This window comes from Furipterus horrens, unplaced genomic scaffold (genome assembly GCF_987537825.1).
Source record: "Furipterus horrens unplaced genomic scaffold, mFurHor1.1.pri manual_scaffold_2, whole genome shotgun sequence".
In the NCBI taxonomy this organism is placed as follows: Eukaryota; Metazoa; Chordata; class Mammalia; order Chiroptera; family Furipteridae; genus Furipterus; species Furipterus horrens.
The window spans coordinates 70,698,176-70,719,308 of NW_028327172.1; the positions used below are offsets into that span (position 1 = coordinate 70,698,176).

Below are 21,133 nucleotides of genomic sequence, written 5' to 3' on the forward strand. Positions count from 1 at the left end.
GTAAGAAAAATGCAGAAACCCAGCAACACAAACATTATGCTTCTGTAGGGTGGCACCTCTGACAATGACACCCTGCCCCACGGTGCTTAGTTCTGCCCTTCTTGTGTTCTCCCTGAGATGGATCCACCAAAACAATACTAGGATAATAATAGGAGGTCTCGCTATTGCGCCACAGTCACAGCAAGTTGGTGGCAAGGAGGGCAACGCCAGCACGTGAGGAATTTCAGTCTGAGAGACTGGTGCTCAGAGCAGGATGCGCAAGGCAGCTGGAGTGAAGGGCTGCTCCTCCCCAGGCTTCTGTTCAACTCAGATGGGTTTTCTTTCCGCTTATCTCTGTAGCCAATTCTGAGCAACTGTTTGTGCTTTCCTATTTAAAGTGATGAAAGGTAACACCAACACTGGGGGAAAAGGCAACTTTGAACCCATATACAGCCACAATCCAGTGAAATAAATATCACGTGAAGCTATTTCTAAATATCTGAAAAGGATTCCTTACACACGCAGGAACTGATTTGATGTATGGTTAATCTTTGCAAATAATTCATTGTGGCCAGGTAGGCAGACAAATCCATGACTGAAACCTTTTATATATCTTAGAGGAATCCCAAGATCCAAACACCAGTCTCCAAGTTGCATTCAAGTACAATTTTTAATGTTCATCTTATGAATTTTGTCTTATAATAATGATAATTATGCTCACACTGGTCTGAACTTGTGTGCAAACTCCAGCACAGGTGCGATGCGGCTGAGGGCTCCCTTGGACTCAATGGGGAAGTGGAGATACAGAGGAAAGAGCTGATTTATGGAAAGATTACTCAACAAGTCAGTGTAGGAGTCTGAATCAGTGTTGGGCCTTTGGCTCCTAACTACTTATGACATCTTGACTTTGCCTTGGTAACATTGCAGCCCAGCCAAGGACAACAAGAAGTGGAATTTGCAAAAGAGCATGTATGACCTTTTGTACAAATACTACATGGTAGATCATGAGGAAAAAGGAATAACTAATTTTCTAGCAGTAAAAATAATGGGTGCAAGATAGTTGGGAAGTTTCTTACAAAACTAAATATAGTCTTACCATATGATATGGGAAAACTTACAGAAACATGCACATGGATGTTTATAATAGCTTTATTCATAACTGCCAAAACTTGGAAACAACCAAATGTCCTTCAGTAGGTGAATGGATAAACTGTGGTATATCCACACAACAGAATATTATTCAGCAAGATAAAGAAATGAGCTATAGCCCTAGCCAGGTAGCTCAGTTGGTTGGAACTTTGTCCCACACACCAAAGAGTCATGGGTTCGATTCCCAGTCAGATTGCATTCCTGGGTTTGGGTTCAGTCCTTGGTAGGAGCGTGTATCGGAGGCAACAGATAGATATTTCTCTCACATCTATGTTTCTTTCTCTCTCTCTCTCTCTCTCTCTCTCACTCTCACCCACCCTCTTTCTCTATATATAAAAAACAAAACAAAACATATCCTTGGGTAAGGATTTAAAAGAAGAAGGAAATAAAGCCACAAGACATGGAGGAATGTTGAATGCATATTACTACTAAGTGAAATACGTCAATCTGAAAAGATAACATACTGTATGATTCCAACTACATGGTGTTCTGGAAAAGGCAAAACTGTGGGGGTGGTAAAAATATCAGTGGTGGTCAGGGGGAGAGATGAGTAGGCAGAGGATTTATAGGCAGCAAAACTATCCTGTATGGTATTTTAAGGGCAGATACATGTCATTGTACATTTGTCAAACACGTAGAATGTTTAATACCAAAAATGAACCCTAATGTAAACTATGGGCTTTGGAGGTTAATGATGTGTCAATTGTAATACATGCACTAAGTAGGTGTGGATTTTGGTGGAGGAGGCAGGGGTATATGAGAATTGTCTGTACTTTCAGCTTAACTTTTCTGTGAAGTACTCTATAATATAAGCTCTATTAATTTAAAAAAATAATGGGCAAACCTATGGGGATGGTGACAAGAGTAACAGTAGAACTTAGCACCATAGAAAGAGAAAATAAGAAAGTATGTCGTTAGCCTGTGCTTGCCCTGGAGTTAGGGAGAGCGTACGAACGTCCATCCTGCTTAACCAAGCACCTCCTACATGCCTGCCACATTTACATCCCGCAAAATGCTTGCGTTGTAATTTTGGCTTGGAGAAAATTAATGATGTTTTGCTGAAGGTCACCTGACTAGAAAGTGGCAAAGGCGGGTTCCAATGCCATTCTTCTGACTCTAAGTCTGGCTCTCCCATCAAACTAATAGCTGGAAAGGTAAAAACAGCGACCACGGGAAAGTTTGCTCTACTAAACACATCACGCTTCAGAATCTACTTTGCACATGTGCATGCAGAGTAGGTGTGTCAGTGTACTGAGTTCGTGGATGGCGAGAAAAAGGAAAGCCACATCAACAGATCATCATTTATTCACTTCACCATTAAAAGAAAAATAAGAGGCTGTGGGTGAGGTGACAGGGAAGGAATAACATATAGACTGGTTATCACTATCCAGAGTAACAGTCTTCCTAGAATTTCCCATACCAAGGACAAGAAGCCATTTGTAATGGACAAGCAGAGTCAGGTTTCCAGGGAGTCACCCTTCAGAGGAAGGGAAGCATCTGGGCTCTGAAGCCAGGTCAGGGCAGATGGCCGCGCAGCCAGCGTCCACGCAGGGAGTGGCTCAGGATCCAGAAAACTGACTCACTTGTCACAGCCGCCACGTTGAAGCAGGCCTCATGGCCCAGGGCTTACTGATGGGAGTAGTGAAGTGGCAAGAAGGTGCAAAACTGCAGTGACAGAGGGGAAGCAGGGGGAAAACCCCAAGCACAAAGCTGTAAAGCATTCAGGACCAGGGCTTCATCCCAACGCCTCTGCTTTAGGGCAGCCAGTCTGAGGATCCAGTTCAGTGGCTTGAACTCCCTTCATTGTGCCCTTCACTGCAGTGACTTCAACCTTGGTAACTCTTGACCTCAGGTGCTGCAAGAGTCCTGTATAACTCTAGTTACTACAGAGGTTTCTCCATCCACAGGCCTGATTGTTTTCCTTCACCAACAGCAAGTCCCACGTCCCCAGAGACACTATGTAACTCACTGCCGAGCCCCATCTTCAATCAGAAGCCCTCACAGGAGGCAGGCAGAGTCCCTGCCACACAGCCCCCTACTAAGGGCATTTCCAGACACCATGGTCTCACTCCACAGTTCTGGTTATGCTGTGGAGAGAGAGGAGAAGTCCCTCTTGTCCACACTGGATGAGTAATAGCACGAAGCTTTCATGGTAGCTCAGTCTCCCGCTCCCTTTAGACCCAGGCAGGCCTCTCTAAGTCTCCTTCCTTCTCTACAGCGCACCCAAGAAGCTAGGCCCATTTTCCCCACCTCTTCATGGCCTCTTATTCTTCTACCTCCAAGCTAAAATCTCCCCACCTCCCTACTTCCTTGCTGTCCCGAGAAGAAAACAAAGGCTTCACTCCTTATTGTTGCAGGAAAGCAATGCACACAGGTATACATGCACATGTGCATGCACGCACAATTTCATTACTTGACAGAGTTCCAGCTGCCTTCCCAGATGGTTCCCTTTAGACTTTTCTTCTCTCTCTAGTTTTATTCTCTGAAGGGTGCTCAGCTAAAAATCCTCATTCTGACCCAGACTTTTCCAAAGGTCATGCAGAACTCTGATTCCCAGGTGGCCTCTAAAGAAGCAAAGAAGATAAAATGATAATTAGTGCTAATTCAGCCACGGAAGCCTTAGCAAAAGACAGGTCCCACAGCTCTGGGATCCAGCATGGTCGAGGGGCTGGTTCTCTGCCTCAGGGTCTGGAACTCTGTGCTCTGTGCCCACAGGTCTCCCAGGGCCTGGCCCTTCCTCCAGACGCTCAGCTCCTTGCCGCCCAGCACTGTGGGCTCCACGTGGTCCACGACAGTCTGGTCCTGCCCGCTTTTCCACAGCTCATAGCGCTCGGGCTGCAGGATGCGCACAAAGACGTCCATGGAAAAGCTGACCTTGGCCTCCCCGCAGCTGCACTGAGAGGCCACTTTGCCATAGTCGATCCATCGCGGGGTGGCAAAATTGATGGCCTCCGCGCAGTTGAAGCCGTGATTGAAGCCAGCGTGGTAGCCATAGGGAAACGTCACCATGAACTCTCCAGCCTCCTGAGTGATGCGACTGAAGGGGATCCCGTTCTCCTTGAGGACAGTGGGCGAGATGAGAGCCACCTTGTGCCGCAGGAAGGCCTCACAGCCCCGGGAGCTGCCCGGGAAAAGCTCCCTGGCCAGGCGTTCCAGGCGCTTGCCGTGTTCCGGGGGCACCGCGTACCAAGTTTTGGGCTCCCCGAAGTGCAGGTAGTTGATGCTGTAAAGGTCCGTGTCCTCCTTGTGCCAAGTGACAGGCAGGGTGTGTTGATGCCTTCGATGACAATTTCACACTTCCGCTCCAGCAGGTACTGAATGGCTCCCAGAGTACAGGGGTTTTATCATATAAAGAATCATTGGCTATTCGATTTCCAGTCAGAGCACATGACTAGGTTGCACGTCAGGTCCCCAGTTGGGGGCGCGAGTGAGAGGCAACCACACAGTGATGTTTCTCTCCCTCTTTCTCCTTCCCCCCGCCTCTAAAAATAAACAAACAAATAACTTATTTTTTAAAAAAGAATCATTGGTTTTTAATTACATATTTTGGCTGTACATATAAAGGATTTTTCAAGTACTTTTGCTCTAAATCTTAAAATTTCTAGGTGCCTGGATCTGATATTTTTAGCTTTTCCCCCAAACTGGCAGCGCTGCCCCACCTCCGGGGCATTTCCTTTTCTTGTATTTAGTAAACACACCTCCCTTCCCCCTCGCCACCTGCTGGACAGGAATGGTTATTAAAATGCTCTCAGACCTCGTGGTTTAGCGATTCTACCCAGGCCTGCTCTGTACTTGTCTTTGGACTCCATGTAAGTAATATATTTTTGCAGTATTTCGTTTTTTTCACAGCTGGATGAAATGTCATTATTTTAAATCTTAGATTCTAAATTATACCAAGATTCCAATGACATATTTCATAGAACTAGAACAAATATTTCAAAAATTTATATGCAACTACAAAAGGCCTCCCATAGCAATAACAATTCTGAGAAAGAAAAAAGTTGGAGGACTTACGCTACCTAATATCAAACTATACTATAATGCCATAGCAATCAGAACAGCATGGTACTGGCATAAAAAAAAGACACTTAGATCAATGGAACAGAATAGAGAGCCCAGAAATAAACTCACACCTTTATAGTCAATTAATATTTGATAGAGGAAGCAAGGACATAAAATGAGCTAAAGATAGTTTATTCATTAAATGGTGTTGGGAAAATTGGACAGATACTGTTGAAAAATGAAACTAGACCACCTTCTTATACCGCACACGAAAATAAACTCAAAATGGATTAAAGTCTTAAATGTTAGACCATAAAAATCCTAGAGGAAAACATAGGCAGCAAAATCTTGGACATTGCTCATAGCAATATTTTATCTGTATGTCTCCCCAGGCAGGGGAAACAAAAGAAAAAAATAAGCAAATGGGACTACATCAAATTTTTTAAAAATTGCACAGCAAAGGAAAACATCAACAAGATCAAAAGAGCCCAGAGAATGGAAAAACATATTCTCCAATACATCTGATAGGGGTTTAATAGTCAAAATTCATAAAGAAGTTACAAAACTCAACACCAAAAAACCAAACAACCCAATTAAAAAACGGGCAAAGGATCTGAAGAGACACTTCTCCAGAGAGGACATACAGATGGCCAATAGACATATGAAAAGATGATGCTGAACGTCACTACTCATCAGAGAAATGCAAATTAAAACCAAATGAGATATCATCAATAAATCAACAAGCAAGTGCTGGTGAGGCTGTGGAGAAAGGAAACCACAGTGTACTGTTGGTGGGAATGCAGACTGGTGCAGCCACTGTGGAAAGCAGTATGGAGATACCTCAAAAAATTAAAAATGAGCCCTGGCTGGTGTGGCTCAGTGGATTGAATGCCAACCCATGGACTGAAAAGTTGCTGGTTTGATTCCCAGTCAAGGCACATGCTTGGGTTGCTGACCAGGTCCCTGGTTGAGTGCGTGCGAGAGGCAACCTATCGATGTTTCTCTCCCTCTCTGTCTCCCTCCCATCCCCTCCTTCTAAAACAAAATGAATAAAATATTTTAAAAAATATTAAAAATGGATCTGCCTTCTGACCCAGCCATCCCACTTCTGGAAATATATTCGAAGGGACCCAAAACGCTAATTCAAAAGAACATAAGTACTTCATCGTAACATTATTTATAATCGCCAAGATATGGCAGCAGCCCAAGTGTCCATCAGTACATAAGTGGATAAAAAAACTATGGGACATTTATACAATGGAATACTAGTCAGTCATAAAAAGGAAGAAAATTTTACTCTTTGTGACATTATGGACGGACCTGGAGAACATTATGCTAAGTGAAATAAGCCAGTCAGAGAAAGATTTCACTCATGTGGAATCTAATGAACAAACTGAACTAACAAGCAAAATAGAGACAGACTCATAGACACAGAGCAGGATGACAGCTAAGGTAGGGAGAGGAAGCGAGGGGTGGAGGGATTGAGCAAAAAGGGAAAAAGACTCGTGGACATGGGCAACAGTGTAGTGATTGTGGGGAGGGTTGTATAAGGGGACTAAATGGTAATGGAAAAAAGTACAACTAACAAAGCTCAAAAAAAAAAAAAAGACAATACCGTATGATTTCACTAATACATGGAATCTAAAGAACAATATAAATGAACAAATGAAACAGACAGGCTTACAGATACAAAGAACAGACTGATGGTTGCCAGAGGGAAGGGGCTTGGGGGTCTGGGTGATAAAGGTGAAAGGATTAAGAAGTACAGATTGGTAGTTACAAAACAGTCATGGGTGTAAAGTACAGCTTAGAAAAACAGTCAGTAATATTGTGCTAACTATGCATGGTGCCACGTGGGTACAGAAAATATTGGGGTGAATACTTTGTAAAATATGACTAACCACTATGTTGTACACCTAAAACTAATAAAAATAATATGAAATGTAAACTGAAATTGAAAAAAAAAAGTTTAAAAAAACAAATAAAAATAACTCTTAATAAGTAAAACTAATTTAAAATTTTAAAGAAAAGAAATTTATGGCAAAAACATCATAGATTCTAGGTGCCATATTCCTCAGATGCTGTGGTTTTGTTACAGAAACAAGGGAGTCCAAAAATCCCCAGAGCTTGCAGCTGGGGGATGGGGAGAAGGAAGCAGCTTTTGGAATGCCTCCACATGCCTGAGGCTGGTGGCTAGTGTCTTTCTTATGCAAAATGGCTTTAATGCATCCAAAGCCTCAGGCAGATGGGAGGAGTCTTGAACCAGGGGACGGTATGGAAAGCACACAGAGCCTACGTAAGGTTCTGTGAATGGTCAGAACTGTTTGCAACGCCCACTGCGTCAGATGACGCAGTCAGGGATATATAAGCAGCTGCAGACATTTTAGCTCAGACTCTCTCAGACTCTCGCTCTGAGACTCTCTCTGGCTCTCGCTCGTGCTCTCAGACACTCTCGCTCTCTGACTCGGGTTCTCACTCGCGCTCTGGCTCTGGCGCTCTCTCTCCCTGGCACGCTCGCTCTCGCTCTCTCGCTCTCTCGTGTGCTCCCTCCACATGGCTTGGTGAAGGGGCCTTCTCCATGTGGCTTGGAGAAGGGGTCTACAGGCTGCTTTAAGAGGCTCTCGCCATGCAGTTTTGAGAAGGAGAGAAGATCCATGCGGTTTGCAGGAAGAAGGCAGTTTGCAAGGAGGCTGAGAATCCAGGCGGTCCTGCATTGAGAGCTGGAGGGCACCACAGCACAGAAAGGACCTCCCCAATCAGGATTGAATGATTGGCAGCTGCTGGTAAAGCTGAACTGTGTTTGGAAAGTAGGGAAACGGTTTCTGTGACTTTCCTAAAACTAGCCTGGTTTGGAGGGGGGGGAGGCAAGGATATGTGTTTGTGAGTATTTTAAAGAGCATAAGACTTAATAACAGAAATCCACAAATAACTAAATCTATATAACTGTTAAATAAACAATTCTTTTTCTTTTCACCAAACTCTGGTATTGAGAGTTATAATTTTGGCGGCGGGCAATCGGGCCCCTAACCAAAGAGCCCGTGGGTTTGTTTTCAACTGGAGCAACCCAGGGGTTCTGTAACAGTTTTAAATTAATAAGCATCAGACTCCCATATCCTAAGGTCTGTTCTGAATAAGCTGTGGTTGCTAGAGAGCTGCGTGATGCCACTATCATTGAAAACAGCGGTTCTCAGCCTGTGGGTCGCAACCCATTTGGGGGTCGAACGACCCTTTCACAGGGGTCGCCTAATGTTACAGAACCCCTGGGCTGCTCCAACTGAAACAGAACCCACGGGCTCTTTAGTTAGGGGCCCGATTGCCCGCCGCCAGAATTATAACTCTCAATACCAGAGTTTGGTGAAAAGAAAAGGAATTGTTTATTTAACAGTTAAATAGATTTAGATTATTTGCAGATTTCTGCTGTTAAGTCTTATGTTCTTTAAAACACCCATAAACACACATCCTTGCCTCCCCGCTACCAAACCTGGCCAGTCTTAGGAAAGTCAGAAACACCGTTTCCCTACTTTCCAAACACAGTTTAGCTTTACCAGCAGCTGCCAATCACTCAGTTCTGATTGGAGAGGGCCTTTCTGTGCCGTGGTGTCCTCCAGCTCTCAACGCAGAACCGCCTGGATTCTCAGCCTCCTTGTAAACTGCCTTCTTCCTGCAAACCGCATGGATCTCCTCTCCTTCTCAAAACCGCATGGCGAGAGCCTCTTTTTAAAGCAGCCTGGAGGCCTCCTCCTCCAAGCCACATGGAGGGAGCACACGATAGTGAGAGCTAAAATGTCCGCAGCTGCTTATATATCTCTGACTGCGTCCTCTGATGCAGTGGGTGTTGCAAACAGTTCTGACCATTCACAGAACCTTACGTAGGCTCTATGTGCTTTTTCTATACCATCCCCTGGTTCAAGACCCCTCCCATCTTCCTGAACCTTGGAAGTTTCAAAGCAGATCTTTGTGTAACAAAGTTTCCAGCCACTAGCCCCAGGCACGCAAAGGCATTTTGAAAGCTGCTTCCTTTTTTCTATCTCCCAGCTGCAAACTCTGGGGTTTGTTTTTGGACTCCCATGTTTCTGTAACACTAAGACCATCGGAAAACACATATATAATTACATATTGTTTTTGTGATTAATCACTATGCTTTAGTTATGGTTGGGGGTCACCACAACATGAGGAACTGTATTAAAGGGTCATGGCATTAGGAAGTTTGAGAACCACTGATCTAAAACATAAGTATTAACAACCACAACAAAAAACATCTCACATGTATGTCACACACCACCACCACCAATTCAATTCTAACTGAACTCTTTAAGCAACTACAATTATCTCCCCCCTTGCCACACCATTCAGAAACTAAACCCTAGCATAAAGAGTTGTAGAATGAGTGTTACAGAAGTTCAGAGAAAAAAGGTGTGGGATAATTAGGGAACCTTCATCAGTAATTTTGGGTCTGCACAAAATGAGAGGAATGATAAAAATGAAAGTTCTGGGAAAGGTTGAAAGTTTTAAATAGTGATTGCTTGTGGGTGACCATTGATATAAACAAGAAACCTGTGAAAGGTCTCAAGAGTTTGTTTGTTTGTTTGTTTTTTACATTGTTCAATAAGCTCACCTCCTTCCCTGTCTTTTTAAAATCCTCATTCAAGGGTATGTTTATTGATGACAGAGAGAGAGAGACAGAAACAGAGAAAGAGACAGACAGAGAGATGCATGTGGGAAAGATGACCAGTCGTCTCCCATACCTGAAACCTAGATATGTGCCCTGACCAGGAATTGAACCCACAACCTTTTGGTGTGCGGGGCAACACTCCAATCAACTGAGCCACGTAGCCAAGGCTCCTTCCCTGTCTTAAATAATCTTTTTTCCAACCCCAACTGAGTCACCCTAGTAATCTCACCTTTTCTGAAATCTTGATTTTAAAAACCCTTAACTGAAGCTGACTACACTTTTCATATACAATAATACCCAAATTTTTTACCTAATTGAGACTTTCCAAATGTTCAGCCCTCTTTGGTTCCTTTCTTTTATTTGTACTCATTTTAGATGTACAAAAAGTTCTGATTGGGTTACGGTTTGTCCACCCCCCTTTCTTGCTTTTGGAGAATTAATGTCTGCCTCCTTGTAGGAATGCTCTTGACTATGTCCCAAGTGTCCCAAGAAGTAAACCTAGGCAGCGCAGAGCCCTGTAAGGGTGAAGAGTGAGAGAAAAACATATATAGGTATAACTAATCTCTTCCTTGGGTTTCCAGGTATTCAATCTTGTTAACCAAAAAAAATTTTTTGTCACTTCCTTTATTCACTTATAGCTCTAATATTTTGCATTGGTTAATACCTCTAATTCTATTTTAATTATTGGCAAAAATGTCTCAAATATTTCACTCAAGTAAAATGCTGGCTTTGGGACTAAAATAGCTAACTATATAGAGAAAATGTTTTCATTTTAAGGAAGTATCCATTGGCCCCTGTGTGGAGGTGTGTTTAAAACAAGACTGTTGAATTTTGTCAAATACCTGTCAGCATATATAAAATAATAATATAACTTTTATTCCTGGATCTACCAATAGGATGTTATATTACTTACTTCCTTATTTTAAACCATCACTGCCTTCCTAGAATAAATGCCATTTAGTCATTATATTATTCTTTTAATGTAGTTAGATTGTCTTAGTTAATCATTCATAAATAACTTTATTATTATTTTTCCTTATATGATTTGTTGGGTTTTTTTCTATCAACATTGTGCTTACTTTAAAATTTTGAATTTTTTTTTCTTTTTCAATGCCGAATAGATTTGGAAATACTTACTCTTCATAGATTTCACACATTTACTTGTGGAATTATCTGGTACTGGTGGTTTTGAAGGACTGATCTTTTGATGTCTTTCTATATTTTTTTACATAGAAATTTGTCTTTGATCTTTTAACTCTTCCAAAATCAGTTTTAGTTCATTTTTCCTAGCAAAGTATCTATACTATATGAGCTTTTTGTTGACGTATTATTTATATTATTTTATAGTTTTTCTAACTCATTAATTTCTGCATATTTCTTTATTAAGTCCTCTCTGCTATTTTCTGTCAATCTGGTTTTTTCCTGACTTTATGACACAGAAGTTTAATCCAGTTATTTTAATTCTTTCAATTTTATTATAAAAATAATCAAGGCTGTAAATTTTCCTCAGTTCTATTTTAACTGAATCCCATATATTGCTATGTGTATTTTATTTATTTTTAAATCTAGAAACATTTCAATAATGCTAATTGTTTTTTTAACATCCATTTTAGCATTTTACAAATATTAACTTGTAGAACTGTCATACAATTGTAGGAGGTAGATGCAATTACTATCTCCATTGTACAGTTGAGGAAACTGAGTCACCATGAAGTTAAGTAATTTGTCAAGTCACACAAACTGGTAAAAGTGAGACTGGATTTCAAAACTAGGCATCATATTTCCAGAGTTTGTAGAGTTAACAAATATTCTGTTTCCTTGTTTCCTGGGAATTAGAGGGACTTCTGTTCCTATAATCTACAAGTCATTCAATTGAGAACTAACTTTCCAGAAAAAAGGACCTCTATATTTTCTGATTTTTAACATTAATGTCTACTTTTATTGCATGAAAATTAAGAAGTTCAATTCTTTTCTCACTTTGGAATTTATTGATGTTTTCACTTCATCCTAATATACTGCCAATGTTGTGACTGATCCATAAGCACTTTACAAAAGGAAGTACTCTATTACCAGGTACATAAATTCTACCTTACTGTTAGTGTTTTTTAAGTTTTCTGTATCATTAAGCTTTTTTTTTTTTTTTTTTATGTCTTGCACTGCATGAGGTTAAAGGGGGTTCTGAGCACCCAATTCCAATGGGTGGGGAAAGTTTTTCCACATACCAACACCAACCATGCTCAGGACACCAGCAGTTTTGTCCTACCATTCAAAGCAATTCTGATCTATCTACCTGGGGATAGCATCAGATTTCATAGGGAAAGGGTTCAGTCCTGAAAGACTGCCATCCCCTCTTCACAACCCAGGTATTTCTGACTCGTTGGCTATAAATCAGAAGTTCCCCCAGCATCTCCTTGGTTGCTAGAGCATCTCACAGAACTCAGAAAACATTTTACTTACTGGGTTACCAGTTTATTATATAAGGTTGTAACTCAGGAACAGTCAGGTGGAAGAAGTACAAGGGCGAGGGTGCCGGTCGAGGGCTCAGGGCTTCCATACCCTGCCCAGGCACACCGCTCTCCCAGCCTGCCGGCTCTCAAACCCTGTCCTCATTGGTTTTTAGGGAGGTTCCATTACATAATTATGACTTATTAAATCACTGGCTGTGGCATTGATTCAATCTCAAACCCCTCTCTTCTCCCAAGGGATGGGGCTGGGGGCTAGGGTTGGAACTTCAAAGTTCCAAACCTCTAATCACAAGGTTAGTTTCTCAGGTGACAGGTGACCAAGGGGTAGTCCTAAAGTCACCTCATTAACATAACAAGACACCTTTATAGCTCTCAACTCTTAGGAGCTCTGTGCCAGAAATGGGGATGAAGACCAAATATATATTTATTATAAATCACAACATCACATAAAAAGATCCTATTTTAGTATGTTTCTTTTAACTTGTTTTATTTTCTGTAGTTTATAATTTGTTGATTGCCTAGATATTCATTACTGCCATATTTTCATAGTGAAACTTACCCTTTCTATGTACCTTTGAGCCTCAGTTCTAATTTCTCTGATATTTAGATCCATGACTCCTACTTTCTGTTTGTATTTGCCTCACAGTCTTTTGCCTGTCCTTTTACTTTTAACTTTTCTAAATCACTTTGTTTTAAATTGTTACAAGATAAACTATGATATATTAAATATGTTGAGTGATTCAAATCAGGCAGCATCCAATCTAGCAAACTGAAAGGAGCTCCAAGTGGCTGTACAAAACGAAAGGCTTTTATAGGCGGAAGGGAGCAGAAGTTATACTAGGCAAAAAATTGGGTTCATTATTGCAAGGTCACTGTCCTCTAGGGGAGGACAGGGCTCCATCAGGCAGTTTACCTCACTGGAGCTGATCAGGTGAGGCCTGACTGACTGGTTTCTGGGAAAGTGGTAACTTTAAGTTAAGTCTTGGTTTGGTGGTGTGATATTTAGCATAAGTGACTCCATTTTGGTTGTTTTCTTGTTTTTAACAAGATATATCTTGTTTAGCCCTGGTTGGTGTGGCCCAGTGGATTGAGAGCTGGCCTGCAAACCAAAAGGTTGCTGGTTCGATTCCCAGCCAGGGCACATGCCTAGGTTGCAGGTCAGGTCCTCAGATGGGGTGTGCGAGAGGCAACCGATCGGTGTATGTCTCGCACATCAATGTGTTTCTCCCTTTCTCACTCCCTTCCCCTCTATCTAAGTATAAATAAACAAAATCTTTAAAATTAAAAAATATATATATCTTTATATAATTCTGATTTTTAAAAATGCATTTTAAGGATTTTTACTTTTCTTTGTTTTGCAGATATACACAGGGGAATAACAACTTTAATAAAACATCAGTAAAATTATAAACAACCCTGAGGTGGTACTGGCTGATAGACTCTAGTTTCCACCTGAGCATAGGCCTGAGCAGTAACCTAGGAGGTGAGGTGTGTCTGAGCTGCAGGAGCATGAGAAGTTCCTGGGGCTCAGTTGTGACTGAAGCAATGTCTGATGGAAGCCAGGGTCAGTGACTCAGAGGCTCAGATATGACTTGTGGATGAAGGGGTTAAACTAGGGTCTCGGTATCATCCAAGGTTGCCCCAATTTATTGTGGAGACTACAGGCTGTTAAACAACAAAAACAAAAAGCTTTTACTTCCACAGCTGAAAGTATTTTTGTAAATAAAGTTTTATTGAACCAAAATGCTAGCCAAAAGCAAGTCTTGGAGCATGAAATCTAAATCACCAGCAGCATCATAGGTAGGAAAGACAACATGTCCATTGTCCCAGAGCTTTGCAAGTGTTTTTATACATCAAGTAGCAGGGAAGGGGGAGAAAAAGGTAGTCTGAAAGAAATTTACATGAGCTATGGGTAAAGGGGTGGGAGAAGGTGAAATGAGGCCAGCTCTGGGATAGGTGCAGAATCTGAATGAAGTAATGTCTGCTCCTGTAGATTGGCTGTGGGGAGTACTTCACAAAGTCCTCATGCAAACCCATGGAGGCTCCTGAAATTAGATGGTGTCTGGATAAATAATCTGCAGAACTAGTCACCTGGAAATCAATCTGAAGTTCCAGGAAATGTCCACAGGTATGTGAGCAGTCTTTTGTTAGCTGACTCCCAGACATTAACAAACTAACAGTTCTCTCTCTCTCCTTCTCTCAGTCTCCTCTTGCTGTAATTTAATTCAGAACATCTCAGAATTTTCTTCATATCAAAGCATACCATGACAGGGAAGGTATCCTGAAGGTGATATCAAAACAAGCAGGGTCATCCCTGGCTGGTGTGGCCCAGTGGATTGAGTGCTGGCCTGGGAACCAAAGAGTCACCAGTTTGATTCCAAGTCAGGGCATATGCCTGGGTGGTGGGCCCGGTCCTCAACTGGGGGCAAGTGAGAAACAAGCACACATTGATGTTTCTCTCCCTCTCTTTCTTCCTCTCTTCCCCTCTCTCTAAAAATAAGTAAATAAAATCATTTAAAAATAACACACACACAAAATCTCATAAGCAGTGTCCATAGTATCCAGGCTAAGACAGGGGCCAAGGTGCATCTATGTCCAGGAGTAGACTGAGAACCCCTGAGTACTACAGCATTGTATGACAGCTGTCTGGATGGGTAAGTCCACTTCAGTGGCAACTGGGCTCCCTTGTTGTCATAGTAGTAGAAATACCTGGCAGCTTAAAAAATATTTCATTTCTAGGAGATAAGCATCCTGACTGGGGACAGGCTCAGCCCAGATTGTTGCTTGGCTGGGAGCATCTGTAGTTCCCAGGACTGAGGGTCAGATACAGCCATATTTGGCAAAATCTTCAACACTGATACACTCAGACTGAGGATCATTCATTGGTGGTGAACTTGTCCCAGGACTCAAGAGATGTAGCTGCCTCTAGCTTTAGCCCCAAGGGAATCACAGTCAGGTGCCCAAGAGATTTTGACAACTGCAGTTGGGGCCAGGACAACAGATGCATAAGAGTGATCCATCCTTACAACCTCAGCGAGGTTCACAAGGGTCTTGCAGTTTCCAGCAGCATCTTTGGGAAATGATCTCAGAGTCCCAATGATATTGGGAGAAGTCAGTGGGACACTATCAGGGAGATTGGCTGCAATACTGTCCAGAGAGAACAAGCAAGGGCCAGGGTGCATCGGTTCATCATGATCTAATGGGGGCCCCAAAGGTTGAAGATCCGGGGCACAACAACACCCAGAAGCCCTTGCAGGATGCGGGGACCAAGGGCTCAGTGGGGCAGGGTTGTCTATCAAGAGTACATCAGAAGGCACAGGCTGGGCCTCGGGGTCCGGGGCAGTGCCCACTGTGCCCACTGAGCGGCGCCTCTTAGCCCGGGCCTGAACAATCGACTCTTGCGTCCCCTGTTCCCGAGGACGACGAAGACCACGACCACGACCACGACCACGACCACATCTGCCAGTGGGCTGGAGATCCCGGGCAGATGGACCCGCGTTTGGCGGCGAGGATACGTCGGGCTTCGAGGAGCAGGGGGCCACGGCAGCTCTGGCCTGGCCGGCAGAGGCAGAACCCGGGGCTAGCGAGGGGCGCAGGGACTCCTGGCCACCCCGCGATGGGGTGCGGCGGCGGGGCGCACTGCCCGGGCCCACCGGCCCAGTGGTGCGCGGGCCCCGACGGGGCTGGAGGTGCCTCAGGCCCAGCGCGGCTCTCCGGGCCGCCTGGCCCTTCCTCCAGGCGCTCAGCTCCTTGCCGCCCAGCACTGTGGGCTCCACGTGGTCCACGACAGTCTGGTCCTGCCCGCTTTTCCACAGCTCATAGCGCTCGGGCTGCAGGATGCGCACAAAGACGTCCATGGAAAAGCTGACCTTGGCCTCCCCGCAGCTGCACTGAGAGGCCACTTTGCCATAGTCGATCCATCGCGGGGTGGCAAAATTGATGGCCTCCGCGCAGTTGAAGCCGTGATTGAAGCCAGCGTGGTAGCCATAGGGAAACGTCACCATGAACTCTCCAGCCTCCTGAGTGATGCGACTGAAGGGGATCCCGTTCTCCTTGAGGACAGTGGGCGAGATGAGAGCCACCTTGTGCCGCAGGAAGGCCTCACAGCCCCGGGAGCTGCCCGGGAAAAGCTCCCTGGCCAGGCGTTCCAGGCGCTTGCCGTGTTCCGGGGGCACCGCGTACCAAGTTTTGGGCTCCCCGAAGTGCAGGTAGTTGATGCTGTAAAGGTCCATGTCCTCCGTGTGCCAAGCGAAGGTGGTCTTCCACATGCCAAAGTACAGGTAGGGCGTGTTGACGCCTTCGATGACAACTCCACACTCCTGCTCCAGCAAGTCCTGAATGGTTCCCAGGTGGCCAAGGTTCCATTGTTTAGTGTTTGCATCGAATAAGGAGCCACTTATGTCGGCGCCATATATGGGCGGATCGTAGAGGCGGGTTTTCCAATATTTTCGCTCCAAATCCTCAAAATCCAAGTGTGGCGGAGTCCGATATTTTCCACTGTTTGCCAAATGGCGGTACTCCCTCACTGTCATGGCCTTCTTCTTTTTGTGGTATTGAACAAACACTCCTGCGCGCCCCGAGACCACCTGCTGGAGAGGTGCTGCTATTAAGATGTCATTGATGTCATCATAGGTCTGTCTGGCTTTCCATTCCTTGGGTGGAATTATCTTAGCCAGGCCAGCTCGGTGGGCACCTTGGGATTCTATGGAAGCAATATATTTATCGAAATCATTAAACTCTTCTTTGGTTGGATAAAATATCATTATGTTACAATTTGGGTTCTGGGCACAATTAGCCTTAGACTTCATAGCTTCCATCAATAAGCAAAAAGCTCCAGATTTTAACTATGTTTTTGATAGTTGAGGATGCTGGAAAATGCTACTTTTTTCAAAACTGGGTTTGAATATCTATGAGGCAGCAGGACCCACCAGTGGACTTTATGCTAATTAGATGATAATGTTTATTAGGCTTGCTGATTCAGCAGGAGACTCTACTCTGGGCCGAAGCTTTGCCCAGGACTGAGGCTCAGTGATGCTCTTCAGTTGGTTCTGTCCTCTTGAGGTCTATTGAATCACCCTGTCCTGGCTGGGATACACCAAATGTGGTGTCTTCAGAGCAGTGTTTAAAACAAAACCTTAAAAAAAAAAGAATACAGAAAGGTTAAAAATTAATGTTTGGAAAAAGTTATATGGACACTACAAATAAAATACTGCCATGGAATATTACTGTACACTCAAAAAAAGACTAAAATGATAACATTGACAATATAAGAGATGGTGTGGATATGGAACAACTGGAATTTTCTTAACTTAGTAGAGAGAATACAAATCATTACATTTACCTGGGAAAATGATTTGGATAGTGTATACTAAAGTTGAACAGAATAGAACATATACATGTGCTGTGATCCAACTATTATCACATGCCTAGAGAATGTGTACAGGTGTGCACTGAATGTCATGTTCAAGAATGTTCATAACAACATTATTTCTAGTAGACAAATACTAGAAACAACCCAAATGTCCACCACAGTAGAATGGGTGACTATATTGTGGTGTATTCATACAACAGAATACAATATATCAATGAAAACAAACAAAAAAATGCATTTAAATATAGGAATAGTTTTATAAACATAGTAATGAGCAAAATCACCCATACTCAAAATAACATCTATTCCTTCATTTCACTTACTCAAAGACTACAATGCCTCAAGGTAATCTATGTTAGAAGTCAGAGTAGTGGTCACCTTTGGGAAAGAGAGAGATTGTGAATGGTGGGACAAGTGTCTCTGGAGTGATGTTAAAATCTCTTCTGAACGTAAGTGCTAGTTACACAGCTATCAGATTAGCTAATGTAATAATTTATCAAGCTATGATGACTTTCATAATTTTATGTACGTTTATTTAAAAATAGAGTTTACGGGGAAAAGCATTAAAGAACAGTAAAGATATTTTTCACTTTACAGAAATTAAAAGGAAGAATAATTGAAAATAAATGAACTGAAGAATTGAAGAATTTAGAAAATATGAGGAGAAAGAGTAAAGAAATAACGAAGAATAAAGATGTTATTAATGAAAGATAATACACGCAAAACAGAGAGATGATGACTAAAATGTTCTTTGAAGAGAACATTTAAAGAGAACTAATAAAAGCAACAAACCTAGCATAACTGATGAAGAGAAAAGAGAGAAGGTAAAAATAAACAATACTAGGCACCAAATAGTACACAAACCTAGTGATATAGTAGAGAATTTCTAAAATCTCAAAAGACCATTTTAGCAATTAACATCAACATTTTGAAAAGAGAACAATTTTCTAGAGAGGAAATATATCCAAAATGAATCAAAAAACAAACAAACAAAAAACAGCAACAACAAAAAAACTAGAAAGCTTGAATACTCCAGTATAAAAATCTGCTTCAAAGTGTGACCCCCAAAACCCATGAGTCACATCATTTTACAGGTGAATCTAGCAAATTTTAAAGAAACACTTAACTCTTATTATGCAAATTCCTTCAGAGTACAGAAAGAGTCGGACAGCTATTCACACAGAGGGTCCCAATGAAGATGAACCCAAACAGTCCCATTCCAAGACACATCATAATTAAAATGGCAAAATTCAAAGAGAAAGAGAGGATCTAAAAGCAGCAAGAGAGAAACAGCTAATAACACAAGGGAGCTCCAATACAGCTATCAGCTGATTTCGCAACAGAAACACTATAAGCCAGAAGAGAATGGCAAAAAATATTCCAAGCAATAAAAAGCAAAGGCCTACAACCAAGAATACTCTACCCAGCAAGGCTCTCATTCAAAATGGAAGAATCCCAGACAAAAGAAGGCTAAAAAACGCATCTCCACCAAACCAACATTGCAAGAGAGGCTAAAGGGACTGCTTTAAAAAGATGAAAAAACAGAGACAGAGAAGAACATAGGTACAAAGTGGAAAAAATCAAAGTGAATAAGCAGCTATCAATAATAACTTTAAATGTAAATGGATTAAATGTTCCAAGCAAAACACACAGGGTAACTGAATGGACAAAAAAACATGACCCACATATATGCTGTCTATAAGAGACTCACCTCAGAACAAAATATCAAAGTGAAGGGATGGAAAAAAATATTTCAAGAAAATGGACATGAAAAAAAAAGCTGAGGTAGCAATACTTATATCAGACAAAATAGACTTCACAACAAAGTCCATAAAAAGAGACAAAGAAGGACACTTCATAATACTTAAGGAAATAATCCATCAAGAAGGTATAACCTTTGTAAACATATATGCACCCAACATAGGAGCACCCAAATATATAAGGAAAATCTTGGATGACTTCAGGAAGGGTATCAACAACAACACTCTCATAGTAGGGGATTTTAACACCCCATTGTCAACAATGGACAGAACTTCCAAGCAAAAAACCACCAAGTATATTGTGGCACTGAACAACACTCTAGAACAAATAGACTTAATTTATATATACAGAACATTTCACCCCAAAGAAGCAAAATATACATTCTTTTCAAGTGCACATGGAACATTTTCAAAGATAGACCACATGGTAGGACACAAAACAAGACTCAACAAATTCAAGAGAATTGAAATTATATCAAGCATCTTCTCAGATCACAATGGCTTGATACTGGAAACCAACCGTCAAAGAAAAAACCTCAAATCACTAAAATTCATAGAGACTGAATAACATGCTATTAAGCAATGAATAGGTTAACAACGAGACCGAGGAGGGAATTGAAATGTTTCTGGAAACAAATGAAAATGAATATACAACAGCCCAAAACCTATGGGACACAGTGAAGGCAGTCCTAAGAGGGAAGATCATAGCAATCTTAACAATTCAGGCCTACCTAAAAAGGAGAAAGGACTTTCAAATAAACAACCTAAGTTTACATCTACAAGAACTAGTGAAACAACAACAAACAAAACCCAGAGAGAGTAGAAGGAAGAAAATGAGCAAGATCAGAGCAGAATTAAATGGCATAGAAACTAAAAGAACAATTCAAAAGATCAATAAAACTAGGAGCTAGTTCTTTGAAAAGATAAAATTGACAAGCCTTTAACCAGATTCATCAAAAAGAAGAGAGAACCCAAATAAATAAAATTAGAAACAAAAGAGGAGAAATCACAACTGATACTACAGAAATACAAAGGATTCTAAGAAAATACTACAAACAACTATATGCCAAAAAATGTGACAACCTGGGTGAAATACACACATTTCTGGAAACACAAATCTTCCAAAACTGAATCAAGAAGAAGCAGAAAGTCTGAATAAACCATTCACAACTAGTGAAGTTGAAGTAGTAATCAAAAAACTCCCAGCACACAAAAGCCCTGGACTGGATGGCTTCACAGGAGAATTTAACCAAACATTTAGGGAAGAACTAACTCTTATCCTTCGCAAACTATTTCAAAAAATACAACAAGATGGAAGACTCCTAAACGCTTTCTATGAGGCCAGTATTATCCTAATTCCAAAATCAGGTCAAGACACAACAAGAAAGAAAACTACAGATCAATATCACTGATGAACATAGATGCTAAAATCCTCAACGAAATATTGGCAAACCAGATCTACCAATACATTGAAAAGATCATACACCATGATCAAGTGGGATTCATCCCAGGGATGCAAGGGTCATATAATATTCACAAATCAATAAATGTAATACATCACATAAACAAAATGAAAGGCAAAAATTACATGATCATAACAATAGATGCTGAAAAAGCATTTGATAAAGTACAGCACCCATTTATGATAAAAATGCTCAGCAAAGTGGAATAGAGGGGGCATGTCTCAACATAATAAAGGCCATATAGAAGAAACCTGCATCCAACATCATACTCA

At 41.8% G+C, this 21,133-nt stretch overlaps 2 protein-coding genes across 2 annotated transcripts; both read right to left on the minus strand.

Annotated features, from left to right (window-relative positions):
• Positions 1-3,747: 3,747 nt before the first annotated feature.
• On the minus strand, positions 3,748-12,880 carry LOC150018765 (lysine-specific demethylase 4D-like). The gene is made up of 2 exons (XM_090267330.1): positions 12,827-12,880; positions 3,748-4,371 (listed from the first exon to the last, which is right to left on the minus strand). Exons 1-2 carry the CDS (start codon positions 12,878-12,880, stop codon positions 3,748-3,750), a joined length of 678 nt encoding a protein of 225 aa, XP_090123456.1.
• A 2,293-nt stretch (positions 12,881-15,173) lies between these two features.
• LOC150018766 (lysine-specific demethylase 4D-like) lies at positions 15,174-17,084 on the minus strand. The gene has a single exon (XM_090267331.1). It carries the CDS (start codon positions 17,082-17,084, stop codon positions 15,174-15,176), a length of 1,911 nt encoding a protein of 636 aa, XP_090123457.1.
• Between the last annotated feature and the right edge of the window lie 4,049 nt (positions 17,085-21,133).

Coding starts and splice junctions, on each gene's coding strand:
- LOC150018766 (XM_090267331.1), bottom strand. CDS start 17,084: ATGGAAGCTATGAAGTCTAAGGCTAATTGTGCCCAGAACCCAAATTGT.
- LOC150018765 (XM_090267330.1), bottom strand. CDS start 12,880: ATGGATCTAAATATCAGAGAAATTAGAACTGAGGCTCAAAGGTACATA. Junction 4,372..12,826: donor CTCAAAGGTACATAGAAAGG/GTAAGTTTCACT, acceptor ACTTGGCACAAG/GAGGACACGGACCTTTACAG.